The sequence below is a fragment of the Nelusetta ayraudi genome, unplaced genomic scaffold, assembly GCF_046127955.1.
Source record: "Nelusetta ayraudi isolate G7.1 ecotype Tasmania unplaced genomic scaffold, CSIRO-AGI_Nayr_v1 ptg000095l, whole genome shotgun sequence".
NCBI lineage: Eukaryota > Metazoa > Chordata > Actinopteri > Tetraodontiformes > Monacanthidae > Nelusetta > Nelusetta ayraudi.
In genome coordinates, this window is record NW_027466145.1 from 655,737 (window position 1) to 679,069 (window position 23,333).

Here is a 23,333-nt window from a genome sequence, read left to right on the forward strand (position 1 = left end):
AAGGAATGCTTAACATGCTGTATAAGATTCTGTACAGACAAATATGATACCTAAGAGAAGAGACAGGAATGCGTCTATCGTAAAACCTAACCTGGTGGCCTCGCGCAACATCCTCAACTACAAGGTGGAGGCCGTGTTGGAGACTCCGGAGAGGGGCGTGGCCATCCGACGAGAAATCCTGTCACCCAAGCTGCCCGTTCGCTCTGCTTTGTCTTGTCTTCCCTACAAGGACTACGACTATTCACAGGTACTGACGCGTTTTCTCGAAGGGCGTTTACCCACTAGCCCTGTGCGGCTAGTGCCAGCCCTTCACGGTATGGGACAGCTCGGTTGAAAGGTATTTCCATAAGCCCGACTAGTACCCGAGCGTGGGCGGAGTCACGGTTGCAAGGCGAACCGAAGGTTTTTTTGTGCCTCCCGTGTCCCGGAAACCATAGGATTCACTTTTTGTATTAACCGTGGTTTTGTTTTGTTTTGTGCGAGACATTTTCATAGGGCTTAGAATTATTTTTGTTTCATACTGTTGACTTGTATCAAAACACTGTCCTAGAAGAGAAAATGTAGACGCTGAAACGATCACCTTGAGTCTCACAGTCGTTTATTATTAGACAAGAATATCCGCACAACTTAAGTCCACACAAAGCACAAAACAGCAACAACTCTATTTGACCGGCGTTAACAAGCGAGCAGCGTTTAAAAATCGCTATAGGGAGTGAAACTTACGAAACTTGCGAGCCAAAATCGCCGCCTCTTTAGTTTCGCTGCCAGCGAACACAACACAAGCAGAGCACGGAGTTAGCGGTGGTGGCTAGCGGTTTATCGACACGATTCAACGGCTCTACTTTGCAAATAGCCTTCAAACTAAAGTTGCTTGATGTTACAAACCACATTTACAGTCCTCAAGCATGTTTTCAAATATCATTGTGGCCGACTATTCTCTCGTCGTCCACCGGCCGAGTCGAGCCCGTCTCACTCCCGTTGGCCACCGCGTCGGTGTTCCATCGCATCCGAATTAGGCTGAACAAACCTCCAACATTGTCTTTGTTCATTCCACTCTGACTGTTGTAGTCCTTGGTGCTTCGGTAGTCGCTCGGCATTTTTATTTTTTTATTTCTCCGGACACTGTTTCGCTGTACAGCGACGGCCACCGGCTGCGAAACCAGGAAGGCTTTTCATTGCGTGTCGCTCCGTCCGTCCAGCTCTCTATGAGCTTTTTCTTCGGCCACAGACAACAGAAACGTCTGTAGTTCTACGTTCGCCCATGGTACAGTTTCATAATCTTTTCAGTTTTTAATACGTGAAACTGTAAAAATCCACACGCGGGGCATTTAAAAAATGAGAGACTGCCTTTGGCTTTCGTCAAAACTTTTACCCAATCAGTGCCCTGCACGTTGCTACGTCACCCATACGGTGTCAGCTCTGCTCGCTTCGAACCCCAAGGAGGCAGGTACCAAAACCGTAACCCCTGGGACCGTGCTGCGTCAATACCGACCCGTACCGTACCGAGATGTTACCGAGGGCGCCTGTGGGTAAACGCCCTTAGGTAACCCACGGTACCAGGCAGAGAGAGGATCCGACGTCTCCCAACCAAACTTCTCATATCCGCCTACAATTGGGAGCAAAGGCAGCAGCAACATCCAAAGAGGCTGGGATGCGGAGACCAAACAACCAATCAGAGGAGGATGTAATCTGAGAGCACCTGCAAGAACAACTGAATCTTTTCTATCTATATGTAACTGGGTGGTAAACACTTGGGTCTTCTTTTTATTTTATTATGTTGTTGTGTATAGCTGCCACCAGGCGGCAGTCTACCGTTCGCCGGGTGTTGCATAGTTCTTTTGTTCTGTGTTTTTTTGAGATGCGCGAGCAAGAAAAAAGAGACGAGAGTTCGGTCCTGAACGTTAAAGGTTGTGCCATGTGTTCACGGAGTCGTCACAGTAAAGCAAAGCCAGTAAAGCAAAGCATTAAAGCAAAGCCAATATGGTCATCACGAGGTGAGGTGAAACGTTTAAAGTGAACGTATAGGTTGCCGTGTGTATGAGTGAGTGTGCGTTAGTCCGTGTATAAATGCTAAAAACGGCCAATCGTGGGAGCTAAGCGTGACTCTAAGGGCGTATTCACACCTGCCCTGTTTGGTTCGAACTAAACCAAAAAAAGTCCCTTTTGCGGACATTTTGGGCTGGTGTGAATACAAACCAGCGAACTCTGGTGCGGAGCAAACAGCCGGTCCGAACCATCGGTTGATGTGTGAGATCGACCGCACCGTGGCTCGAACCAGTTGTGAAATCACACACTGTTTTACACGTCACAGGCTTCCGTAGCCACAACCATTAGGGAAAATAATGTTTTGGTTAGCATAGTAGAAAGTTTAGTAGCACGTCGTCGGACCGTCAGGCGAACATGAGTCGCTGATCAACGTGGAGCAATGAGGAGGCGGTTCTTGCCAAACGGCTTTGTTGTCACAAAAAACATCTCCTCATAAAATCGACGTTGTATCAAAAGCTTCTGATGCTCCAAATGACCTGCAAACGCTTGTGTTTGTGTGGAAAAAACAAACAAACATGAGCACAACGAATGCAGCATGCTGGAGATCCACGATTGTTTCCGTATTTTACCGTGTTACCCCGCCTCGTACCGTTATGTCCAAAGGAACCGCACCAAACCAAAAAGATACATTGTATTTTGGTCCGGACCAAAGAAAGCGAACTGAGGACGTTAAAGGTGACTGTGTCGAGTAGATGAAGTCAATTTTCTTGTATTATTTATGGAAATGCGTTCTGCAGTGTGTGAGGGGATTGGATTTTGATTGTCTTTTCTTTATGTTTGTCACTCTCCAGCCACTGCCATATTTTTTTGGGGTATGTTGTTGTATTTTTTCTTTTTCTTCTGTGTACTTTATGACCCTAAGGGCGCGTCCCCATAGCACCGCCTCGCCTCGCCATGCCGCGCCTTGCCATGCCGCGCCTCGCCTCGCCTTGCCACGGTTCGATTGTGTCCCCACAGCCCCGGGTCCACGAGACCGTGGGCGGAGTCGACGCGGTAAAGCGGGACAATGTTTTCGACGGCATTATTTCTGTGCGATACATGACAGCGCAGCGATGGACAAAGTAGAAGTTGTTTCATACCTGCTGCTCAGTCTGTGGTTGCTTTTCTGTTAAAGAAAGAACAGTTTCCCTCACTGAAGTCACAGTTGATAATTTATGCAGGCAACATTTATAATTTCTGGTTTCGTTTTCTGGGAGGGTAAAAGTGTAGTTCAACCTTTATATCTTCACCAAAAGTAAACACGAGACAGATACAACGGGAAATAGCATTTATTTAAAAACAGACAGTAAACACGCCTCCTTCTTTGAAATAGCTGCCCTAGCGAGCCAAGGACCACTTTATGCCGCGGTGTTCGAGGCTTCCTCGCGGCGAAGAGCCACGTCCTCTCGACAAATCCGTATTTCCTCTCGTCTGAAGACTCCTGGGATTCCCTCACTTAACGCGCCTCACGCAGGAGCAACTCGGTTTGTTCCGAGCGCTTCGCCGTTTGCCGCTCGTCGTTTTCGCGAATATGGTTGAACACACTCGCGAACACGGAAGTGGTGTCGGTGTCCGCTCCGAAAGGGAAAATCGACGAAAACACTGAGCCAATCCAGTGCCCTGCTCGTCGCTACGTCACCACTCAACTCGCCTCGTCTCGCTTGGACCCTGAGCGCTTGAGGTACCAAAACGGCGCCCCTTACAACCGTGTAGCGGCCAGTGGGGCCGCTCTACAACTGTACCGTGGCGAGGCGAGGCGGTGCTGTGGGGCCGCGCCCTAAGAGGAGGCATTTTCTTTTGGTTGCCATTAAAATATCAAAGACACACCTGTCCCCTGATTTTTTGTTGTACGCCGGTGAATGCAGTTTATGCCGGCTACATATAAAGACTGGATCAGCAGAAAAGTGGTCAGACTTCAGGACCTGATAGCACTTGTTGATGTTAGGCTTGAACTCGACCTATAGAGCTCTGTATATATGTATCCTGTTTTAATTTTGCTTACTAAAGACATGTTTCAATCAACATCATTCTCCTAAAATTCTTCATTAAACAAACACGCGGATCATCAGCACGACACTAGGAAATAAGACGATCCAACATTACTGGACTTACTAAACCAGCGCTGGTTGAACTTTTTTCAATGGGGGCTCCAGTTTGGACTTTGGACGTGCCTGTCCTAAACCCTTACCAGTTAATAGAATATGTTAATAACCTTTTACCCTTATAGAAATTCAACTCCTGTTCAGGGCTCGAGAGTGAACACCACCTCCTGCATTTGTCAGGGTCACGTTTGTTTGTTTGTTTGCTACAATGAGTTTTTATCTCGTTCTCCCTCTGTTTCAGCTGGAAAATCAATTTGTTTCACCAAAGTCATATGTTTCATCAAACATTGGAAGGGAAACAAGTTATGGTTATGGAAGAGTCAACGAAAAAAACACATTTATTTTTACAATCAGTGACATACGTAAATTACACATTATGGTGTTTTTTTGCTCTGTGACCCTTTTCTTAGGAATAAGCAAGTATTAAAAATCTGAGGCAGTGGTTTCATGTTAGCGTGCAAGTAAATGTTACTATAGACTATAGATATAGCAGTGGCAGGCTGTATATTTCATGCCTAGGCCATTAATGACGTCATATTTAGTCCACCCTAAGTTAATACAAAACTTACAAAAGTCCACCAACAGCACTCTGTGAGCTTTTACTCTTGTCCAGACTTGTCCATTAAACTAAACATTGTCGCCGATTTGTATGAGAGACCAATGTGACGAAACAAACTATTAAACTATGAAGTAATTAAACAATTCATCATGTTGGCGCAGCTGCTGTGCCAATGCGCCACAGTATTTACATTTAAATTGCAGATGACCCTGCAACATATTCTCCTTCAGCTGTCTGTGGTAACCAGATCTCCAGATTGACTTAAGTCTGTAAGGTTCTCAGGGCTTATCCAATCACAGTATGTGTGAAGTTCAGCATAAGGCCAGCTACCTGGCTTTGGCATCGCAGACTCAAGATCTGATTGGTTATCGCAACTGTGGTCCATTCATTTACAGCAGACAGCAGCCTGCTATGTTGATTATGCTGGCCTGAGGCCGATTTCATGACACCTGACAACACAAGTCAGCTGAATTATGATTGGATAAAACCTCTACTCTTATTTACGACAGTGAAAGCAATGCAGCAAGGTGGATATGACATGATGTAAAAAGAACAGACTATGGAAAATAACTTTCTTACTATATTTATGGGAAAATGTACTTTCTCAGTATGGTTAGGCCAGCAAAAATGGCCAAGCTGGGCCTGATGGACCGCCACTGAGATACAGGTATTGTTTAAACACATGGTCAGAAAGTTCTTAATTGAAAGAAGATCAAGACAAGTTTAGGATCAGTTCAGAATGAGCTTCTTTTCACAGATCCAGAAGAGGAGGATATCACAGTTCTCGTCGTTCCAGCTGTTTTCAGCATTGTAGTTCTTAATATCACCACAGTTTTCTGTCTTTCGACCATTTGGCTCCCTGGAACTCCAGTACCTGAAATGGGACAGGAAATAGTCATTTTCACTCAGGGAGCAACCAGAGAGACACAACTGGGGCTCATTCTTGTTTTGAAACGACTAATGATATGAGGCATCGAGACCATGTGTTTGGTAATGTCCCATCCACCCATCTCCAGGTTCCTTCTGTCTCCGAATCAGTCAGGCCGATCCACACATACTTCTTGAATTTGTTTGCAAAGTCCTTGTTTCAAAACACACACAAGTCGACCGTGTCATCATTACAATTTAATCTCCTTTAACCGCACACAAACACAAACACACACACACACACACACACACACACACACACACACACACACAATGACCTGTTCGTCCCTGGAGTCAATAACTAGCAGGTCGGAGTCTTTCTGGCGGCAGTAGTTGCGGCTGATTTGCCAGGTGGCCTTGGTAGACGAAACGTAATAGAAGCTTCCTCTGAAATACACCCATCCTTCTTGTTCTGTGTGGGAAACACACTAAAATTCGTCAGCGATAACTAATATATCGGCAACGGCGCTGAACAGAGGACTTCTTTCAAAGTCAAGATAAGACAAAAACTTTGGAAATGTCAGACCTACCAACTCTTTTTAGCATTGTATTCAGGCTGGTTCTTTCCTGCGTCAGGTTCCTCAAACTGGCTTCACTGGCTGGGACAGAAAATATATCAGTATTCAGGTTTAAAAAGGTTCAGCTGTAATAAAATACTTCTGCATAAATATGGCTGGGCTGCATGGTGGACATGGCCAACTTTGCCTTTAGAATGAGTAAATTATTTAAAAGAGCTTTTCTACAGAAAGAAATGGTGAATTGTGAAGAATGAAGAATGGGCATTTCATGCTCAACAATGACCTCTGTGGGAACTACTGCCTGACAGGTTACCTTGAAGCTTTGCCTGAAGATCAGTATTCTCTTTAGCGATGACTTGGGCCTGTCCTTGAAGCGGACCTTTTTCCCAAACCAGCTGGTCTCTCTGCTGTGTCAAGTTGTTCTCCAACTGATGCTGCTTAGCTCTGAGGCTGTTGTAACTGGTCTGGTCTCTCTCCTTGACCAGGGTGTTGTTGCTTTTCTGAAACTCATCTCTTTCTTTGCTCATGTTGTTACAGCTCTTTTGTAAGTTGTCTCTTTCTGAAGTGAGGTTGGTGAGACTCATCTGGACGCGGTGGCCTTCCTTTGCTAGATGGTTGTAATTTATCTGTAACTGCTCCCTTTCCTTGGACAGATTGTTGTAACTGATCTGTAACTGGGCTCTTTCTTTGCTCATGTTGTTATAGCGCTTTGCTAAGTTATCTCTTTTCAAGGTGAGGTTGGTGAAATTCATCCGTAGGTTGTTGTAACTGGCCTGTAGCTGGTCTCGCCCCTTGTTCCGGTTGTTGTAACTGGTCTGTAACTGCTCACTTTCCTTGGCCAGATTGTTGTAACTGGTCTGTAACTGCTCCCTCTCTTTGACCACACGGTTGTACTCGCTTAGTATGTGGTCTCTCTCTTTAGTCGCATTGTCGTAATTTCTCCGTAACTGGTCCTCCTCTCCAGTCCTGTTGCTGTAACTGGTCTGAAACTGCGCTCGCTCCACCTCCTCCTTGGACCCACTGCTGCTCACTGTGTTTTTAAAACAGAAATGAATGAATGACATACTTTGAACTTTCAGGGCTCGTCTTGACACGATACTCACAACAGAACAACAGAGTCACCAGTCCTGCCAATAGAAGAATTGACGCTGCCGCAAACAGAGCTGCCGCCCTGCAGGAGGTCTTCCATAACCCTCCCGTGCCTGTTGGTCAGATGGAAAAATGGGTCAGCTGGAACAATGGGTCAGCTGGAACACTGTCCTGGTCATGGCAAAAAGTGGCGCTGGACTTCATTGATGAAGGCTCTTAAATGTACCAACATAGGAGGATCAACTTTTACATTTTATTCTGGCTGCGACAGAACATCTTTACTTTCTCACAGGAAAACATTTTTTCTCTATTTTGGGGCGTTATTAATATCATAAGCTTTTCTGGACAGAACTTAGATGTTAATGCTTTTGTTCAATTTCTCTGTGAGACAAATCCTGCAAACCCTTTATCTCTGCTTAGTCTGAATATACTTTATGTGACCGAAGTTTTGACGTCTTTGCCGTACGTATGTTGGTTTGTGTGTGTGTATGTGTGTGTGTATGTGTGTGTCTCCCAACTCCCAACGTTTGCCAGGTGGTTCCCCGAACAACAGCGGCATTAGCGTCATCAACTGGGGAGTTCCTGCCTCCGCCCACCGTGATTTGCTGATCGCCGCCACCTGCGCAATTGGGAGTCCCCGCGGATAAAAGCGTACGTGTTCTGGAACTCGGGGGCGCAGTCTGATTGTGGCTGTTAGTGCCGTACCCTGTCTGGGGCGCAGTCTGAGGGTGGCTGTTAGCCCGCGTGTTTGTTTAGGTTTAATGTTCGATACGTGCAGCACTCGTCCCCTGTTAGTTTGTACATCCAGCACTCATCCCCTGTTTGTTTCTACTTGCAGCACTCGTTACCCTATTCGACTCCCGTGTTTGTACTAGGTAGCACTCGGCACTCGTACCCTTGCCTTATTCGATTCCCGACGGTTGTGTCTGTCTCAATCAGTATAATTTGTTTATATTAAGTTATTGATTTGGCGCCACCCGCTGCCCTTCGTCTGTTGTTGTTGTTGTGTTGTAATTATTCTTTGTTAAAACCATTAAAAACCTCTTAATTTTGAAACCTGTTCGCAGAACTTGTTTGGTGGTCCCATTTTTGTTGCTAACCATTTTCCCCTAGACGAAGTGGTTCGTAACACTTCATTTAAAAAACTGCTTTAAATTTTTAAAGCTGGTCTTACCTGGATGTGCGGCCGCTGTCCCCTCAATGCTTTCCCCCAAATACCTTTTTAATATACCGTCCTTGACGGAGTCATCAGGCAGGTGTTCATTCACAGCGTCCCTCCTGTTGCTCTGATGGTAGAAAACCATCTCCATGTTACAGCCAAGGACCAAGGTAAGATGGTTATAAGATATTCTACTGGTGTCTGAGCCTCGCTTCCACCTTTATACTGTATGACGGAGGGAACCTCCTTCCTCTCTTTCTCTTCCTCCATGTTTCGTCTTTCTCCCACAGTTTCATATTCCATATTTCTCTGTAGGTTTCACTCAGTTGGCCAAAATGTTTGACCTCAAGTGTGACCTGCATCCTTGTGCTTACATAATACCTGCAGCATGTTTGATACAGAAACACTGGACATGCTGAAGATCTGCTTGCTAAAGTTCATGTCATGTTGGAGAATGTAGAGTACCTTCCGGGGTTCTCCAGCAGCTCCCTCAGAGCTCTTCTTCTCTGAATACATCATTGCTGCCACACAGAATGTCTTTTTCTGATTACCCATGGCAGAAAAAAAAATGTATTGGATTTTCTCACAATTGTCCAATTTCAAGGAGGCTGTTTTTTTCTTTTGTTTGAGCCACGTCTCATTTGCAAAGCTGAAACCCCCTGAGCTGACTCAAAAACTGGAACTTCCCCTCCTAGAATTAATGATAGCAACAAAGTCTAGAGATCACATCTGAAAGGAGGAAGTGAAAGTTTTTGAGTCAAGGGAAAAAAAAATCAGCAAAACAGGTTGACAGATAGTAACACTGCTGGTTGTAGAGTCAATCAAGAACATGGGACATTTCCCAGAGAATAAGATTTCAATTAATTTTAATTTTAATAGGTGCAGCTTTTACACGTGGACACCACTCGAAAAGTAAAAAAACAAACAAAAATAAAATAAAAAGGTTGGAGAAGGAGCCAGAACATGACAAAGAAAGCGTGTCTCTCATGAAGCTAGAACTGGAAATGTGACAATTTTTACATTTTACTCAGTGACATTTTCCAATAAAGATTCATCAGTTGAAGTGAAATTCAGCTTTGCCAGAAGTCACAAAGTCACCATCTTCTCACAGACCCAGAAGTTTCTGGTTTGGCAGTCAGCGTCATTCCAGGCGTTTGGCTGTTTGGGCCCCTTCATCTCCACACAGTCCTCATCATGACCTCCATAACTGTTGGGCTCCCCGTTGTCCCAGTAACTGAAAAGAACCCGAAAACTCTTCAGAGGATAAAAAACCACAACATGAGCGACAAGCAAGACTTTCCATGTGGGGCTTCATGGTGACCAGGTAAGGGACAAGAAAACTGCACCTTTTGGTCAGAGTCGTACCATCAACCCATTTCCACGTCCCCTCCTCCTCTGTGTCTGTCAGCCCCATCCAAATGGTCCTTTGGAACTTACCCAAGAACTCCTTGTTTCAGAAGTAAAATTGATTATAATAGTTAACATCGGCAATGATAATAAATTCACCAAAATTATTTTATTTCATGTCTTCGCAGACAACTCTGAGCCTCGAAAAACACACCGCGACATGCTTTGATATTCTAACCTGCTCTAGATCGTTGCTGAGAATCAGAAGGTCTGATTGTCTTTGCAGACAATCCTGTCGACTCTCGCTCCAGGACTTCTTGTCAGGGGAAACATAGTAGAGACTGGGGTGGAGGTACACCCACCCCTGCTGGAAATAGTCATCTGTTATGGGGAGGAAAAAAGCAATTCACCGTTTTATCAGAAAGTCCACACTTCGGGAAAAAACAGCCGAGAATCCAAAACGAGCCAATATTCTTTGAAATCGATCATTTTCAAAAAAAGGCTTTGTGCAGACAAAGTCACCTCCAGAAATGTTGTTAACATCTCCATGAAACCACTGAAAATGACTGGAAAAGGTGCAGTAGTTCTGCAAGGCGTGGAGAAGAAGACCTCAAGCATTTGCATAAAATTGCACAGTGTTGGCTATGACATTGTTTCCAGAAGACTAGAGATCGGCATTTTGACAAAACTTTTCAAAATTTTTTCCACTCAGGAATGATTTCTGAAAATGCCAAATTTGTTATGATGAAAAGACTGAACGTTGGGGAATTTGACCGTTTACAGTACAGACTGTTTAAAACTTGACTTTATGTAAAGAGGGCGTTGTTGCATTGCTTTTATTGTAGCGACGTGTCATGTTTTTAGATTTAACACATGACGCGTTTAGATTTAAAAACAACAACAACAAAGAAAACTTCCACTTGACTGGATGTCTTTTGTCCCTAAACTTACCAAAGGTGCTCAGTTTCATTCTGTTGGTCTGGTTCACACAGCTTGTGCAGATGTCTACTGTCTCAGCCTCGACCTCGCCACCTGAAAGAGCTCAAACACCTCAGTTTCGATTTTGTTTTTTTAAATTGATTATTTATATTATTTGCATTTCATATTATTGGCATTCTTGACCTTGTTGCCAAATTTAGTGAGTTTGGGAGCATGTGTGGAGAATGGAGGTCAAATTAGGGATTCAGTCGGCAACAGGACCAAAATAATAATAGCGAAGAATGAACATTACAATTTCAAGAGAGGTCTTTGACCCAGTTTCAGACTATCTCTGTTAAGGGGCTGGTCTATTGCTTGGGCCCAATGATGATAATAATAATAATAATAATAATAATAATAATAATAATAATAATAATAATAATAATAATAATAGTAAAACAAACACCACAATTACAACAGGGTTTCGTTCAATAATTATCAATATTAAGTGTTTGCTAATTCCATGCGCATACGGCTGTAGGGAATTCTGGGAAATGACTCACGGACAAGAAGACGGAGGGAGACGTTAAGAAGAGCTTGAAGAACACAGACAAGGCCGAAGCTCACAGCCAATACCCTCTGGAGGATCTTCCCTGAGTGCAGAATAGGAAGAAAAACGCACTTAGAAAGTGTGGTGGTGGTTCACCGCAAGTACTGCCATGGCAGTTTATCAGAAAGTAATGCCACACCGTTTTACCATGCCAAGACTCTGTGTGGGGCCACTAATCTCATTAGAGACGAACTGAGATTTGTTCAGTTTGTGACTCATAACTCATGATGATGATGTGATGAAATCAAAGACGTGGCAAGTCATGTTGTTGAAAACTTATTTTCAAAGTACACCAGTCTTCAGCAAACGATTTGTCTAATTTACAAAGAAGGAACTAGAGGTTATATTATTTTAGTTTTTATAAGAAACATCTCAATAAATGTGAAGAGAAGTGATGTAAGTGCTTATTAATGTTTTTATTGTGTAATTTACCTTTCACGACTGTGACAGCAGTGTTCCTCGGGGTCATTCTGCAGGACCGGGCCATCGCCACAGGTTCAGGTCCAGATTGAGGTTCCAGCTCCATCAGAGGTCAGATGCACCTTTTTGCTGTGGCTGGTGGTAACGCTGCTGACACTTGTTGTGTTTTCACCGCAATGGAAGTGTGGTGCCAATGTAATGCCACTTCTTCTTTTCTTGATTTTCCTTCAGCACCTCTAAAGCGCCTCTTCCTTCCTCATTTTGAAAGTTTGAGCTGAATGGTGATTTAAAAATTCTGATCTCAGAAACTCTGTTGCAAAGGAAGTGTGTCAGTCAGCATGTCCTCTTTCTGGATGGCTCTATACTTCTCTACTCTTCTATATATCCATATAGTACATCTATACTTCTCTTTCACTGCATTGGCTGCGGTAAACAGGAAGACCCCCTTGTACCACAATTACAATTTCCTGTACAACATATAATTACATATGTCATATTACATTATATTATATTGCTTACTAATATATTTCAGAAGTAAGCAGTCTGTTTTGAGAGTATTTGACAATGGTGAGTGTAATAGAGGAATCATGTTTTCTACGTTTTGTCAATATTTGTTCACTGCATAAAGAAAATTAAGAATAGTTTAGCATATTTAAAAAATGAATAAAAAAATATAGCTTTTTTTTTTAATGTATTCTCTAATTCAAGCTAAACTTGTCATGTCACAATCGTGCTGCTTGTGTCATTTTCTAGCAGTGGTGAAAGGTGTGGGCGGGACTGACGTAACCTGTGGATTGAGCCAACCTTGATGAAGACATTCACTTAAAGAGGAAACACGGCGTTTTCCTGCTCACAAAGACAAGAGTCGGCCAGAAGAATGCACCAAATGGGGGTATCGGATTATATTAATGAGCCACCGGGGAGTGAAAATGCAGACAGTCGTGTCAGATACAAAACAGGTAACAAAAACCTTTTACAGTCTCCAAGTTTGATTTGTTGAAGATTCAAGATTCAAGATTTCTTTTTGCTGTCACTCACACTAAAATACCAGACAGGTACACAGCAGAACAAAATTTTGTTGTGACTGGCTCAGTATGGTACAAAACAACAGTGGTAACATTAAAAGGCAATAAATTAAGTCCAGTCCCACCCGGCGGGTAATTGTTTAACATCTCATTCTATTAGGGGCATGGGGGAGTTCAATTGTCTGATAGAATTGGGGAGGAAGCTTTTTTTTTTACCTGGAAGTTTTGCTTCTTATGGACTGGTAGCTTCTGCCAGAATGCAGAAGGTTGAACGGAGGTTGAGATGGGTGGGGTCTTTAGTGGTCCGCTGGGCTTTTGCCAAACAGCGGCTGCGGGCGATAACCACAATGGAAGTGTAAAGGGTACCAATGAGCCTTGTGGCAGCCCCCACCACTTCCTGCAGGTTCTCCCGATCTGAGGATTTGCAGTTCTCATACCAGATGGGGATGAAGCTTGTCAGTATGCTCTCAACCGTGCCCCTATAGAAAGTGTTGAGGATTGTAGGGGGAAGATGTGCTCTCCTCAGCCGTCACAGGAAGTGGTTGCGCTGGTGCGCTTTACTGGTCAGATGGAGCGTGTTCTCGGACCAGGTCAGGTCGTTGGTGGATGTGCACTCCCAGGAACTTGGTGCTCTGGACGATCTCCACAGCAGCGCCCTCTATGAGGAGAGGAGTGTGGGTGGGCTGGTTCCTCTTGAAGTCAACGATGATCTCTTGTGTTTTGTTGACATTCAGGTTCAGATTGTTCAGTTTGCATCAGTCCACCAGATGTTTCACCTCCTCTCTGTTTGCCAGCTCTTCATTACCCCCAGATTAGGCCAAATATACACAAATATCCAAATGTGTCCAAATATTTGTCTAAATATTGCAATGGAGTTGTAACATTAAGTTTAGACGTTAAAAATTTGCGATTTGCAGGAAAATGTGGCAATACAATACATTTTATCTTCAAAGCAGTGAAGGCTGCCATTTTCAGGTTTTACTAATTTTATTGTACGCAAGTGACAATAAAGACTTGAGCCTTGAAACTTATGCATTTTACCGGATTGGTATTTAAAAAAACACACACAAAAAAACTGCATAACTCGCTGCAATGTGTGTAATTCACATTGGAAGTACATCTGGTATGAGAGGTTAGCTAAAAACGCTAAAGACCTGGAGCAACCAAATAACAATACGCGAGACAGGGGCTGATCTGTTTATGTCATTTCTCTGTTGTGTGTTTGATTTCTCAGAGAGGAAACTCTACCGGCTGCTTTTCCTTTCCGTTGGCATCCTCTGCACCATTCAAGCTGCCCTTAATGTTTCTCTACGCCTTGTCAGTGAGTACAGTATGTCTTGAGCAATTTCCTCCTTCTTCCCTCCTTGTCACCATGAGGCCTTGGCCAGAGTTACGGATATGAAATCTGACTTAGAGCCCTCAAAGGGGTTTGTGGTCACACCTCTATCTTAATGATTAATGATTCATATTTAGGCAATGCCATGAAGCAACGTTGTATAGGCTGTGATAGGTCCGTATTCAATATGTCCAATAATTTCAATAAGTTTTCAATAAACGTTGAACCAGTCAGGCCCTCCACTTGCACTTTTTTTCTTTTTTTAAAAAAAATTGTTTAATACTGTCCTCCTGTCAGTGGGGACCAGTCAGATGGGAAATTGCCATCACCAAACATGTTTTGAATGGAACTCTGTTTTGTTTTTTTTTGAAAACCAGTATTGTCAAGCAAGGAGACGGCTCCAGTGAAATGCAATGCAACTAATTTCATCATAAAAAATCACACCAAAGAGGCGCAGGATGGTGAAACAATGAAGCCAAAACACTGCAACAACCTTCAGGAGAGATTCAACGCTTTGACCAGAGAGAAAAACACGCTGCAAAACGACAACAACATAGTGAGAAACAGGTTGAGGACGGTGACGGAGGAGCGAGACAGGTTGCGCAGCACACAAACATGTGGTAGGAAAATAACACAGTCGCGGGATGAGGACAAACACAACACAAGGCAGTTATTTTTAATTGAAAAATAACTGGAGGGACCAAGTCCATTATTGAGCCCTCAGTGGCTGATGGGAGTATTGTTTAGACGTGCACTCTGGTCAAATTCAAATGCTTAACAATGACAGTCTTCTGGTTCACTGAGCAGTTTTTATTATTTTTTCTTCCAAAGTTTGAAGCAGAAGTTAGTTACCTCTAACCCTCAACTTTTGTCAGCCCTCCAGTGGCTCAGAGAAACCTTTCACAAAAACAGAAATAATGGCTCTTACAGGTATCTCAGTGTGACTGACCTTAAAGTTTTGTCTTTGCCCTCATAGACACAGCCACACTTACTGTTGCCTCCCAGCGATGTGCGTCAGACTGGAGAGAGGTCAACTTCTCGTGTTACTTCCTGTCCACCGCGGCCGAAACATGGGAAATTAGCAGAAAACGCTGTCAGAGCAAAGGCGCCGACCTTGCGGTGATCAAGGGCCAGCAGGAGCAGGTATGACATGGCAGAGCTCCTCTGAATCTCACTTCCCTGCACCCATGCATGGGTAGATGGATGGATGGATAGATGGATGGATGCTTCTTTTTTCAATGTACATTTCTTTTTGAACAGAGGGCCTTATACAGACTGGACGGTGATGCTGGCCTCTGGTTCTGGATCGGTCTGCGTAACAACACCAGGACCTTCCAGTGGGTGGACGGATCTGCTCTGAAGAAATCGTAAGGCTTCCAGGATCACTACTGTGAAATTAGAACAGAAGAAAAATAATATACAACCTAACAACAACAACAAAAATATGTTTTCTCTCATTTAGATTTTGGTCTGACCAGTCAGTTGATAGCGATGGTCCTCACAGCAGCGAGGCCTGTGTGGTGATGAACCACACCGCTCCCCTGCTGGCCAACTGGGATATAACCCCCTGTGGACTTAAGCGCCGCTGGCTATGTGAGAAAAGTCTCAATTGAAACAATAAAAAAATAGTTGCAATATACATTTGTATTGTTTGTGGAGCTATTTAGTGTTGCTAGCGTACACAACGAATCCAATAAAATTAACAGTGGATGACAATCTTGTAAATCAGCTGGTAATAACACAACATGATCTGCATGAAAAGCCATGTATCCGGGTCGGAATATTCCTGTAAACTCCTGGATACAGCCCAGATATTCAGGAGTATCCAGGAGTATGTCTGTTGTTACACGGACCGGAATACCCCTGGATACGTACCAGGTTTGGGGAGGCCACAGCTATTTGCATTTCACACCTGGTTGCCATGGTGAATAATCTCCTGGGTACTTGCTAGGGAATATTTGCATTTCACACCTTGGTCACTCTGGATAGGTGGCACAGTCTTGCCCCTCCTATAAAACCTGTGGTGGAAAAAATGATCTGCAAGAGGAATCCAGAGTCTTCTGAGGCCCTGTTTGCACTTGGTCATTTCATGCGTTTTTTGCCGATCGGAATATGAAAAACGCATGAAATGACCAAGTGCAAACAGTCCAAAACCATTTTTTAAATGAAAAATGTCTGGAAGAGAATTTTAGAATTACTGGTAGTCATTTGTTTTGTTGTCCAAGGGTGCTTCATGAATATTAAAGCAGAAGTGGGCGAGGCTTCTTGATCCTCTTGACAGACAAGTAGCTAATAGATCAAACTGGAACTTGTATGTAGACAACCTGCTGCTTTTGATTGCAACACCATGAACTTGGAAGGAGCGTGTGGATTGGTTCTTGTCCTTCTGTCCGTGGGAGGTAAGTTTACATCTAGAACACAGAGGAGTTCATGCTTTGTTTGTTAGTTACCTTTATTTAATCACGTTAATACACTAAGGCAAGCCTCATTTACAGTGTAGACAAGAGTACAAAGCAAAACAAAAATTAAAACACAGATCAAAACAATACAATACAGTAAAAATACAGTAACAGAGAAATCATGATCAGAGAAAGCACGTACAATTGGAAGAAAGGAAAGTCGTGATTAATGATTTGAACTGAAAACACGAAAATTATCACGTAATCACGTGATTCTGAGCCCTGTCGTTTTTTTTTCCTAGGGTGGCAGCAATGAGCTTCCGTAGAAAACAGAAGTCCCTGGACAGAGGAGGAAACTCATTGCCTCATCAGTCTGTGGGGAGATAGCTCCATTCAACCAAAGCTCCAGGGCAACAAAAAAAAACAAACTACATGATTGTTCAAAACTTGAATAAAACATGGCATTTATCTAAAAGTGAAATTAACAGAAACAATTTAATCGTCCAAGTGTTAGAGCGCTCCCTCTTCATGCGACATCATATGGGGCGCCGTTTGTAAAGTTTGTCATGCTTAAAATAACAGCAACATTTTGTCACATTTAGCTTAAAATCGTGTTTTTAAAAAGTTGTGTGCAATTTTGAAAGTCACTTTTTTTTTTTTTTTTTTTTTTTTTAGCACATTCAACTCTTTAAATATAAATGTTAAATATAAATATAAATGTTAAATATAAATATAAATGCTAAATATAAATGTTAAATGTAAAATCTAAATCGAAACGTTAAATCTAAATCTAAATGTTAAATCTAAATCTAACTGTTATATCTAAATGTTACACCTAAATGTTTCGGGTGAAACTAAACATTTAGCTAGTATGCAAATTCAAGCTGCCGGAAACCGGAAGTACCACAATAAAAGCTTGACGATGTTGAACTCTGTTTTTAGTGTCAAATAACGAATAAACAACTACCTTTTCTGGAGAAACTGCCTCTTGGACATAGATTGATGGTTTTAAGTACCCAAAAATAACAAACCCGTTTGGAGATACTATATTTTACAAGTACCTTGAGTGACACTTCGTTTTGTGCAGAGCTTGCTGTTGTTGGTTAACTTTTGTTGCGCCGTCTCACAATACTGCGTCTTTACTTCTTCGTGCTTTCATGTGCCGTTAGAGGGCAACAAAATACTCGAGCCATGCCACTTCGTTCGTGCCTCATTGTGGATGTAGGGCAGAGCTAAATGAGGAAATACGCTCAGCCGTCTTGCGGTTGGCGTCGCGCAGCTCCAGCACCCTGGACAGAGACAGCGGCTCAGCTGCTTGTTGGACGCCCCTGCAAGCAATCGCAGAGCGTCCTGCAGCCCTCGAGCTGCTCACCTATTTACAGAACATAGGACACTCTTGTTTCTCACCTGTGTCCTCACTCTTGACACGCAATTCTCGTTGCTACTCGGTAGGTGGCGTGCAACGCACGACAGTGTGGGGCTAAACAGCGCCTCCACGGAAAGCCCCGGGAGGGCAGCTGTTTGGTCGCGGCTTTCAACTAGGTCCGTACACGGACCTTATATAACGCCACATGGACGACTTTCGAATCACTTACGTTCTGCAACTAGAACAGTAAACATGAGTGGTAGAGGCAAAGGAGGCAAGGGACTTGGAAAAGGAGGCGCCAAGCGTCACCGCAAGGTTCTCCGTGATAACATCCAGGGAATCACTAAGCCCGCCATCCGCCGTCTGGCTCGCCGCGGTGGAGTCAAGCGAATCTCCGGTCTCATCTACGAGGAGACTCGCGGTGTGCTCAAGGTCTTCCTGGAGAACGTCATCCGCGACGCCGTCACTTACACCGAGCACGCCAAGAGGAAGACGGTGACCGCCATGGATGTGGTGTACGCCCTCAAGAGGCAGGGCCGCACTCTGTACGGCTTCGGCGGTTAAATCTCTTCATCCAACATCTTCAAACCAAAGGCTCTTTTAAGAGCCACCCAAATCTTCTTTAAAGAGCTGCTGTCCACCCCGGTGCATTTTTAAGTCTCCTGAAGATGTCAGAAAAAAAAAAAAAAAATCATAACCAGCATTGTTGAACTCCATTACTAGCCATTGTGTCAATATTTAGTGCAATGGTGTTCCTTACCCCAAACAGGTAATGGTTAAATTGGGAAAACTCAATCGTTTTCATTAAAAAAAAAAAAAATTTTTCTCATGTTTCACCACTTTATTACTTTTGAAAGACCAACATATAAAACACAATAGTTCTACATAACAAAACATAACACGTTTTGTTTTACATACCTGCACGGTTTGTGAACCAAAAACGACCAATCGCAATATGAATAAGGTATGTGTGTCTGTCTACACAGCACATGAGTGACATGTTATCACACTGCTCTGTGCAAATGAATTTGTATTTGGCACAGGTCATGTTTGTCTTGCCCTCGTCAGATGGCCTGCAGACCTGGCACCTCTTTCTCTTTCTTTTCACCTCAGCAGCAACCTAGAAACAAGAGGACCATGATTACTTTACTATGGTGTCTTTTTGCTGATCCCAAGACACACATAACACACTCCCAAACACTTTTACTGTTGTGGAAAAGAGTAAAGATACTGAGTAAATAGGCAATTTAATGAACAGAAAATAAATGATCGGAGCTCTGAGGCACAAGCACAGTAAAAACCACAGAACAGATGCAACAAGTGCAGGCGCTCAAGTGAATGTATGCAACGAGACAAGGAAGATGAAGGTCTCTTATACCTTGGAGCGGGAGGGGAAGAGATAAGGAAAGGGGAGGAGAGGAAAAGAGGAAAAGAAAGCATAGAGAATTAAAATTAAATCTCTTCATCCAACATCTCGAAACCAAAGGCTCTTATAAGAGCCACCCAAATCTTCTTTAAAGAGCTGCTGACAGCAATGATGTTTCCGGGTCAATTTGACCCGGTGCATTTCAAGTCTCCTGAAGATGTCGGAAACAAAAAGAATCCAAATAAGCGTTGTTGAACTCCATTACTAGCCATTGTGTCAATATTTAGTAGTGCAATGGTGTTCCTTACCCCTAACAGGTAATGGTTAAATTAGGAAAACTCAATGGTTTTCATTAAAAAAATTTTTTTTTTTTTTTTTTTTACATTTTTTTGCACTTTTTCTCATGTTTCGCCACTTTATTACTTTTCTGTTTAATATTTTTTATTGATGTGCATACAATAGGTTATGCTGGTGAGAACACAGGAGATTGGCTAATAAAACTGAAGTGCGGTCAGACAGCAAGAGCCTCAGAGTTCCGGATGCAGTTTGAATTTGAAGATTGTTTAATTAAAGAGAGTGTGGCTGAAATGACTTATTTAATTGTTTCACCGTTTTTTTCCCTTTGTGTTGTTTCTTCTAAAAAGGGTAAATTGGTAAATGGGGTTAAATTCAATTCCAAATAATATGTTTGAGAAATGAATTTAACCAGAATGCCACACCATCAACATAAATGTATGAAAGAAGAAGTCACAAATAACACTGGTCAGGGGACTGCTGCAGGTGCAGTGAGAGGAAGACACACTTGCAGGCGCTCGTATTTATCGTCGTTCCTTTGTGTCTTTACGACACAGGTTCTAAATGGCCAGCAACTGTGTGACCGGATGTGGCCAAAGATTTGTGGTTACTTGTAACCCATCACTAGTGGGTTCTAATTAAAACGAAAACCGCGTACGGCACAATTATAGTCACTATACGGCGATTGTTTTCCATGAATGAAGCCGGAATGAGTCGTTCATTATTCCAATATCGGCACTTTTGTTAGCGCTCTCTCATCTTAGTTTTGCATTATAGTTTCTCGTTCAGCCTGTTCGGAATGAAGTTGTCTTTTGTGAAGTGTTGAGTGGCTCTTAAAAGAGCCGTTGTGTCGAGTAGAGGGGAGACGCTTTAAGCCCTCTCTCCGCGGATGCGGCGAGCCAGCTGGATGTCTTTGGGCATGATGGTGACTCTCTTGGCGTGAATGGCGCACAGGTTGGTGTCCTCGAAGAGCCCCACGAGGTAAGCCTCGCTGGCCTCCTGCAGAGCCATGACGGCCGAGCTCTGGAAGCGCAGATCGGTCTTGAAGTCCTGAGCGATCTCTCTGACGAGGCGCTGGAAGGGCAGCTTGCGGATGAGCAGCTCGGTGGACTTCTGGTAGCGACGGATCTCCCTGAGAGCCACGGTACCGGGCCTGTAACGGTGAGGCTTCTTCACGCCGCCGGTGGCCGGGGCGCTCTTGCGGGCAGCCTTGGTGGCCAGCTGCTTCCTGGGAGCTTTGCCTCCGGTGGACTTACGGGCGGTTTGCTTGGTTCTTGCCATGCTAAATTTTGCTGTCGAGTCGTTGCTCAAAGTAACTCGTGGAAGAGACAATCGCTCTTTTTAAACGCTCCGAGCGGCTGCAGCGCCGTGACGCAGCGGCAGCTGCCTGGCTGCTGATTGGATCGGCCACCTTGCACCTCCTCTCCCCCGCCGGTGGGGTCGTCGCACAGTCGGACGCTCTGCTTCCTATTGGCGGAGAGGTGAGCGGGGCAGTCCGCCAAAATTGGAAGGCGGCCCGCTTCCTGCAGGCTTCTCCGGGTTGGTCAGGCACGAGGCGCCCCTCGAGCTCCAACATATAAGGAAGACTTTGTCACTGGACTCGCCACATTTTCTCTGCGATCTCCCGAGAAAGTTCAACTATCATGAGTGGAAGAGGCAAAACCGGCGGCAAGGCCAGAGCGAAGGCCAAGACCCGCTCCTCCAGAGCCGGGCTGCAGTTCCCAGTGGGCAGAGTCCACAGACTGCTGCGCAAAGGCAACTACGCCCAGCGAGTGGGCGCCGGTGCCCCGGTCTACCTGGCCGCCGTGCTCGAGTACCTGACCGCTGAGATCCTGGAGTTGGCCGGCAACGCTGCCCGCGACAACAAGAAGACTCGCATCATCCCGCGTCACCTGCAGCTGGCGGTGCGCAACGACGAGGAGCTCAACAAGCTGCTGGGCGGCGTCACCATCGCTCAGGGCGGCGTGCTGCCCAACATCCAGGCCGTTCTCTTGCCCAAGAAGACCGAGAAGCCCGCCAAGAGCAAGTAAACTGCTCCTCCTGCTACTGCAACTACTGCAGCAACAACAACACAACGGCTCTTCTAAGAGCCACACACTTCTCTAGTAAAGACTTGACACTCTTCCTACACTTGTATTTTGGAATGCATAGTTTTCATGAAAGGAAAATAATACAGAATAAATTAGCCATAATCAGTATTTAGTATCCTTTCAAGTGGCGTCTGCAAGTCATTTATACAAACTACTTGACCTTTAGTTTGCAAAGAAATCAATGCTTCTCCTTCAACTAGTATTGTGCTTTTAGGAAAAAAAAGCAAAATGCCACAGCTGTACGGACACCAACTGCTGAGAAAAACTCAGACTCAAGACTGTAAAATATGTCCCCTTTACTAGTAGTCTGTTCCAAATAACTTGAAAATCATATTGAAATAGAACTTCAGATAACTAAAATCAAATCTGGCTGGCCCAAGTATTAAAATGGAAGTGCTGAGGTGACTTAAAAACTTGCAGTAACAGTGAAATAACCAGTGCGTTAATTCAAGGTGACATGTTACTTTGAACTTCCATTCCACCTTAGTGAAAGTCCCTGTTTGTTCATTTAAGATGAGGGTGATGATGTTTTTCTTGCTGGCCCAAGAATTGAAATTGAACTGCTGAGGTGAAGTTGAAAAAGTGTCACCATGAATACAGTAGCAGTGACATAAGCTTGTGCACGTTTAATGATTGAACTTGACATGTGGCTTCCCTTCCACCTTAGTGAAATGTTCTTTTCTAATGAAGTTAAAAATGAGCACATGGGTAAATGTCTTAAATCAATGTCTTACACATTGGGTACCTATTTGCTCCTGCTTGTTAATTTAGTGCAAGTTATTTTTGTTGACTGACACGATGGTCCAGCATACAAGCTGAATGCTAGGGAGAGGGAATGTTGCCTTTACACAAGATGTGTGTGGCTCTTAGAAGAGCCTTTGGGTGAGTGGAAGAGAAGAAGAGTGGTTGTGGTTGTTTTTTCTTTTTTTTTACTTCTTCTTGGGTGCTGCCTTCTTGGCTTTGGGCTTGGCCACCTTCTTGGCGGGGGACTTCTTGGCTGCTGGCGCCTTCTTGGCTGGCTTCTTGGGGCTCTTGGTGGTCTTCTTGGGGCTCTTGGCTGCCGCCGCCTTCTTGGGTGCTGCCGCCGGTTTCTTGGGCTTCTTGGGAGACTTCTTGGCTGCGGGCTTCTTGGCCGCCGCGGCCGCCTTGGGCTTCTTAGCAGCGGCTTTCTTGGCTGCGGGCTTCTTAGCTTTAGCAGGCGACTTCTTGACTGCAGCGGGCTTCTTCTTCTTGGGCTCGGCGGCCTTCTTGGCCAGCTTGAAGGAGCCCGAAGCGCCGGTGCCCTTGGTCTGGAGCAGGGTTCCCTTGGCGACCAGAGCCTTGATGGCGATCTTGACGCGGGACTTGTTCTTCTCCACGTCGTAGCCTCCGGCGGCCAGATGCTTCTTCAGGGCTGCGGTAGAAACGCCTTTGCGCTCCTTGGACGCGGTCACGGCCTTGACGATGAGTTCCTGCACGCTGGGGCCGCTCCTCGACGGCTTCGACGCCGACTTCTTCTTGGCCGCTTTGGCCGGAGCTGCGGCTGCTGGAGCGGGAGCGACTTCTGCCATGGTTTCTAGTCTGCGAGGACACACTGAGCTGAACACAGAGACAACAATGTCCGATTCCCACCAGGAAGCGGCACTTAAACACACCATGAGAACCGTAGAGAGTCAACCCAGGCCGCTGCCTCTCCCGCGCTCTGCACGCAGCGGCACTTTGTGTTTTCTCCTCCCGATAAAAACGTGAAAAAACAAAGATTGGAGCAGTGACCGAGGCCGACTGTCACACGAGCCGACAGCGG

General features: G+C 44.5%; 7 protein-coding genes across 8 annotated transcripts; 3 read left to right on the plus strand and 4 right to left on the minus strand.

The window, feature by feature from the left end:
- Positions 1 to 5,254: 5,254 nt before the first annotated feature.
- On the minus strand, positions 5,255 to 9,083 carry LOC142902564 (uncharacterized). The gene is made up of 7 exons (XM_076047761.1): positions 8,395 to 9,083; positions 7,235 to 7,333; positions 6,445 to 7,161; positions 6,144 to 6,212; positions 5,892 to 6,025; positions 5,667 to 5,767; positions 5,255 to 5,560 (listed from the first exon to the last, which is right to left on the minus strand). The coding sequence occupies exons 1-7, from the start codon at positions 8,528 to 8,530 to the stop codon at positions 5,416 to 5,418; spliced, it is 1,401 nt and encodes a 466-aa protein (XP_075903876.1). The 5' UTR covers positions 8,531 to 9,083; the 3' UTR covers positions 5,255 to 5,415.
- Positions 9,084 to 9,228: 145 nt separating this feature from the next.
- LOC142902565 (CD209 antigen-like protein C) lies at positions 9,229 to 11,916 on the minus strand. 2 transcript variants are annotated; one of them, XM_076047763.1, is made up of 6 exons: positions 11,687 to 11,916; positions 11,208 to 11,297; positions 10,678 to 10,758; positions 9,965 to 10,107; positions 9,745 to 9,826; positions 9,229 to 9,613 (listed from the first exon to the last, which is right to left on the minus strand). In XM_076047763.1, the coding sequence occupies exons 1-6, from the start codon at positions 11,778 to 11,780 to the stop codon at positions 9,552 to 9,554; spliced, it is 552 nt and encodes a 183-aa protein (XP_075903878.1). In that variant the 5' UTR covers positions 11,781 to 11,916; the 3' UTR covers positions 9,229 to 9,551. The 2 variants fall into 2 exon arrangements, with proteins under 2 accessions (XP_075903878.1, XP_075903877.1); XM_076047762.1 differs by having other exon boundaries at positions 9,726 to 9,826; positions 11,687 to 11,904.
- LOC142902566 (C-type lectin domain family 4 member G-like) lies at positions 11,684 to 15,674 on the plus strand. The gene is made up of 6 exons (XM_076047764.1): positions 11,684 to 11,785; positions 12,431 to 12,633; positions 13,934 to 14,020; positions 15,012 to 15,178; positions 15,296 to 15,402; positions 15,498 to 15,674. Exons 2-6 carry the CDS (start codon positions 12,552 to 12,554, stop codon positions 15,646 to 15,648), a joined length of 594 nt encoding a protein of 197 aa, XP_075903879.1. The 5' UTR covers positions 11,684 to 11,785; positions 12,431 to 12,551; the 3' UTR covers positions 15,649 to 15,674.
- Positions 15,675 to 17,864: 2,190 nt separating this feature from the next.
- LOC142902589 (histone H4) lies at positions 17,865 to 18,416 on the plus strand. The gene has a single exon (XM_076047798.1). It carries the CDS (start codon positions 18,053 to 18,055, stop codon positions 18,362 to 18,364), a length of 312 nt encoding a protein of 103 aa, XP_075903913.1. The 5' UTR covers positions 17,865 to 18,052; the 3' UTR covers positions 18,365 to 18,416.
- Positions 18,417 to 20,286: 1,870 nt separating this feature from the next.
- LOC142902579 (histone H3) lies at positions 20,287 to 20,987 on the minus strand. Its single transcript, XM_076047780.1, has one exon. It carries the CDS (start codon positions 20,739 to 20,741, stop codon positions 20,331 to 20,333), a length of 411 nt encoding a protein of 136 aa, XP_075903895.1. The 5' UTR covers positions 20,742 to 20,987; the 3' UTR covers positions 20,287 to 20,330.
- Positions 20,988 to 21,072: 85 nt separating this feature from the next.
- On the plus strand, positions 21,073 to 21,584 carry LOC142902580 (histone H2A-like). Its single transcript, XM_076047781.1, has one exon. The coding sequence runs from the start codon at positions 21,104 to 21,106 to the stop codon at positions 21,488 to 21,490; it is 387 nt and encodes a 128-aa protein (XP_075903896.1). The 5' UTR covers positions 21,073 to 21,103; the 3' UTR covers positions 21,491 to 21,584.
- Positions 21,585 to 22,369: 785 nt separating this feature from the next.
- On the minus strand, positions 22,370 to 23,230 carry LOC142902577 (histone H1-like). The gene has a single exon (XM_076047779.1). The coding sequence runs from the start codon at positions 23,185 to 23,187 to the stop codon at positions 22,480 to 22,482; it is 708 nt and encodes a 235-aa protein (XP_075903894.1). The 5' UTR covers positions 23,188 to 23,230; the 3' UTR covers positions 22,370 to 22,479.
- Positions 23,231 to 23,333: the final 103 nt, after the last annotated feature.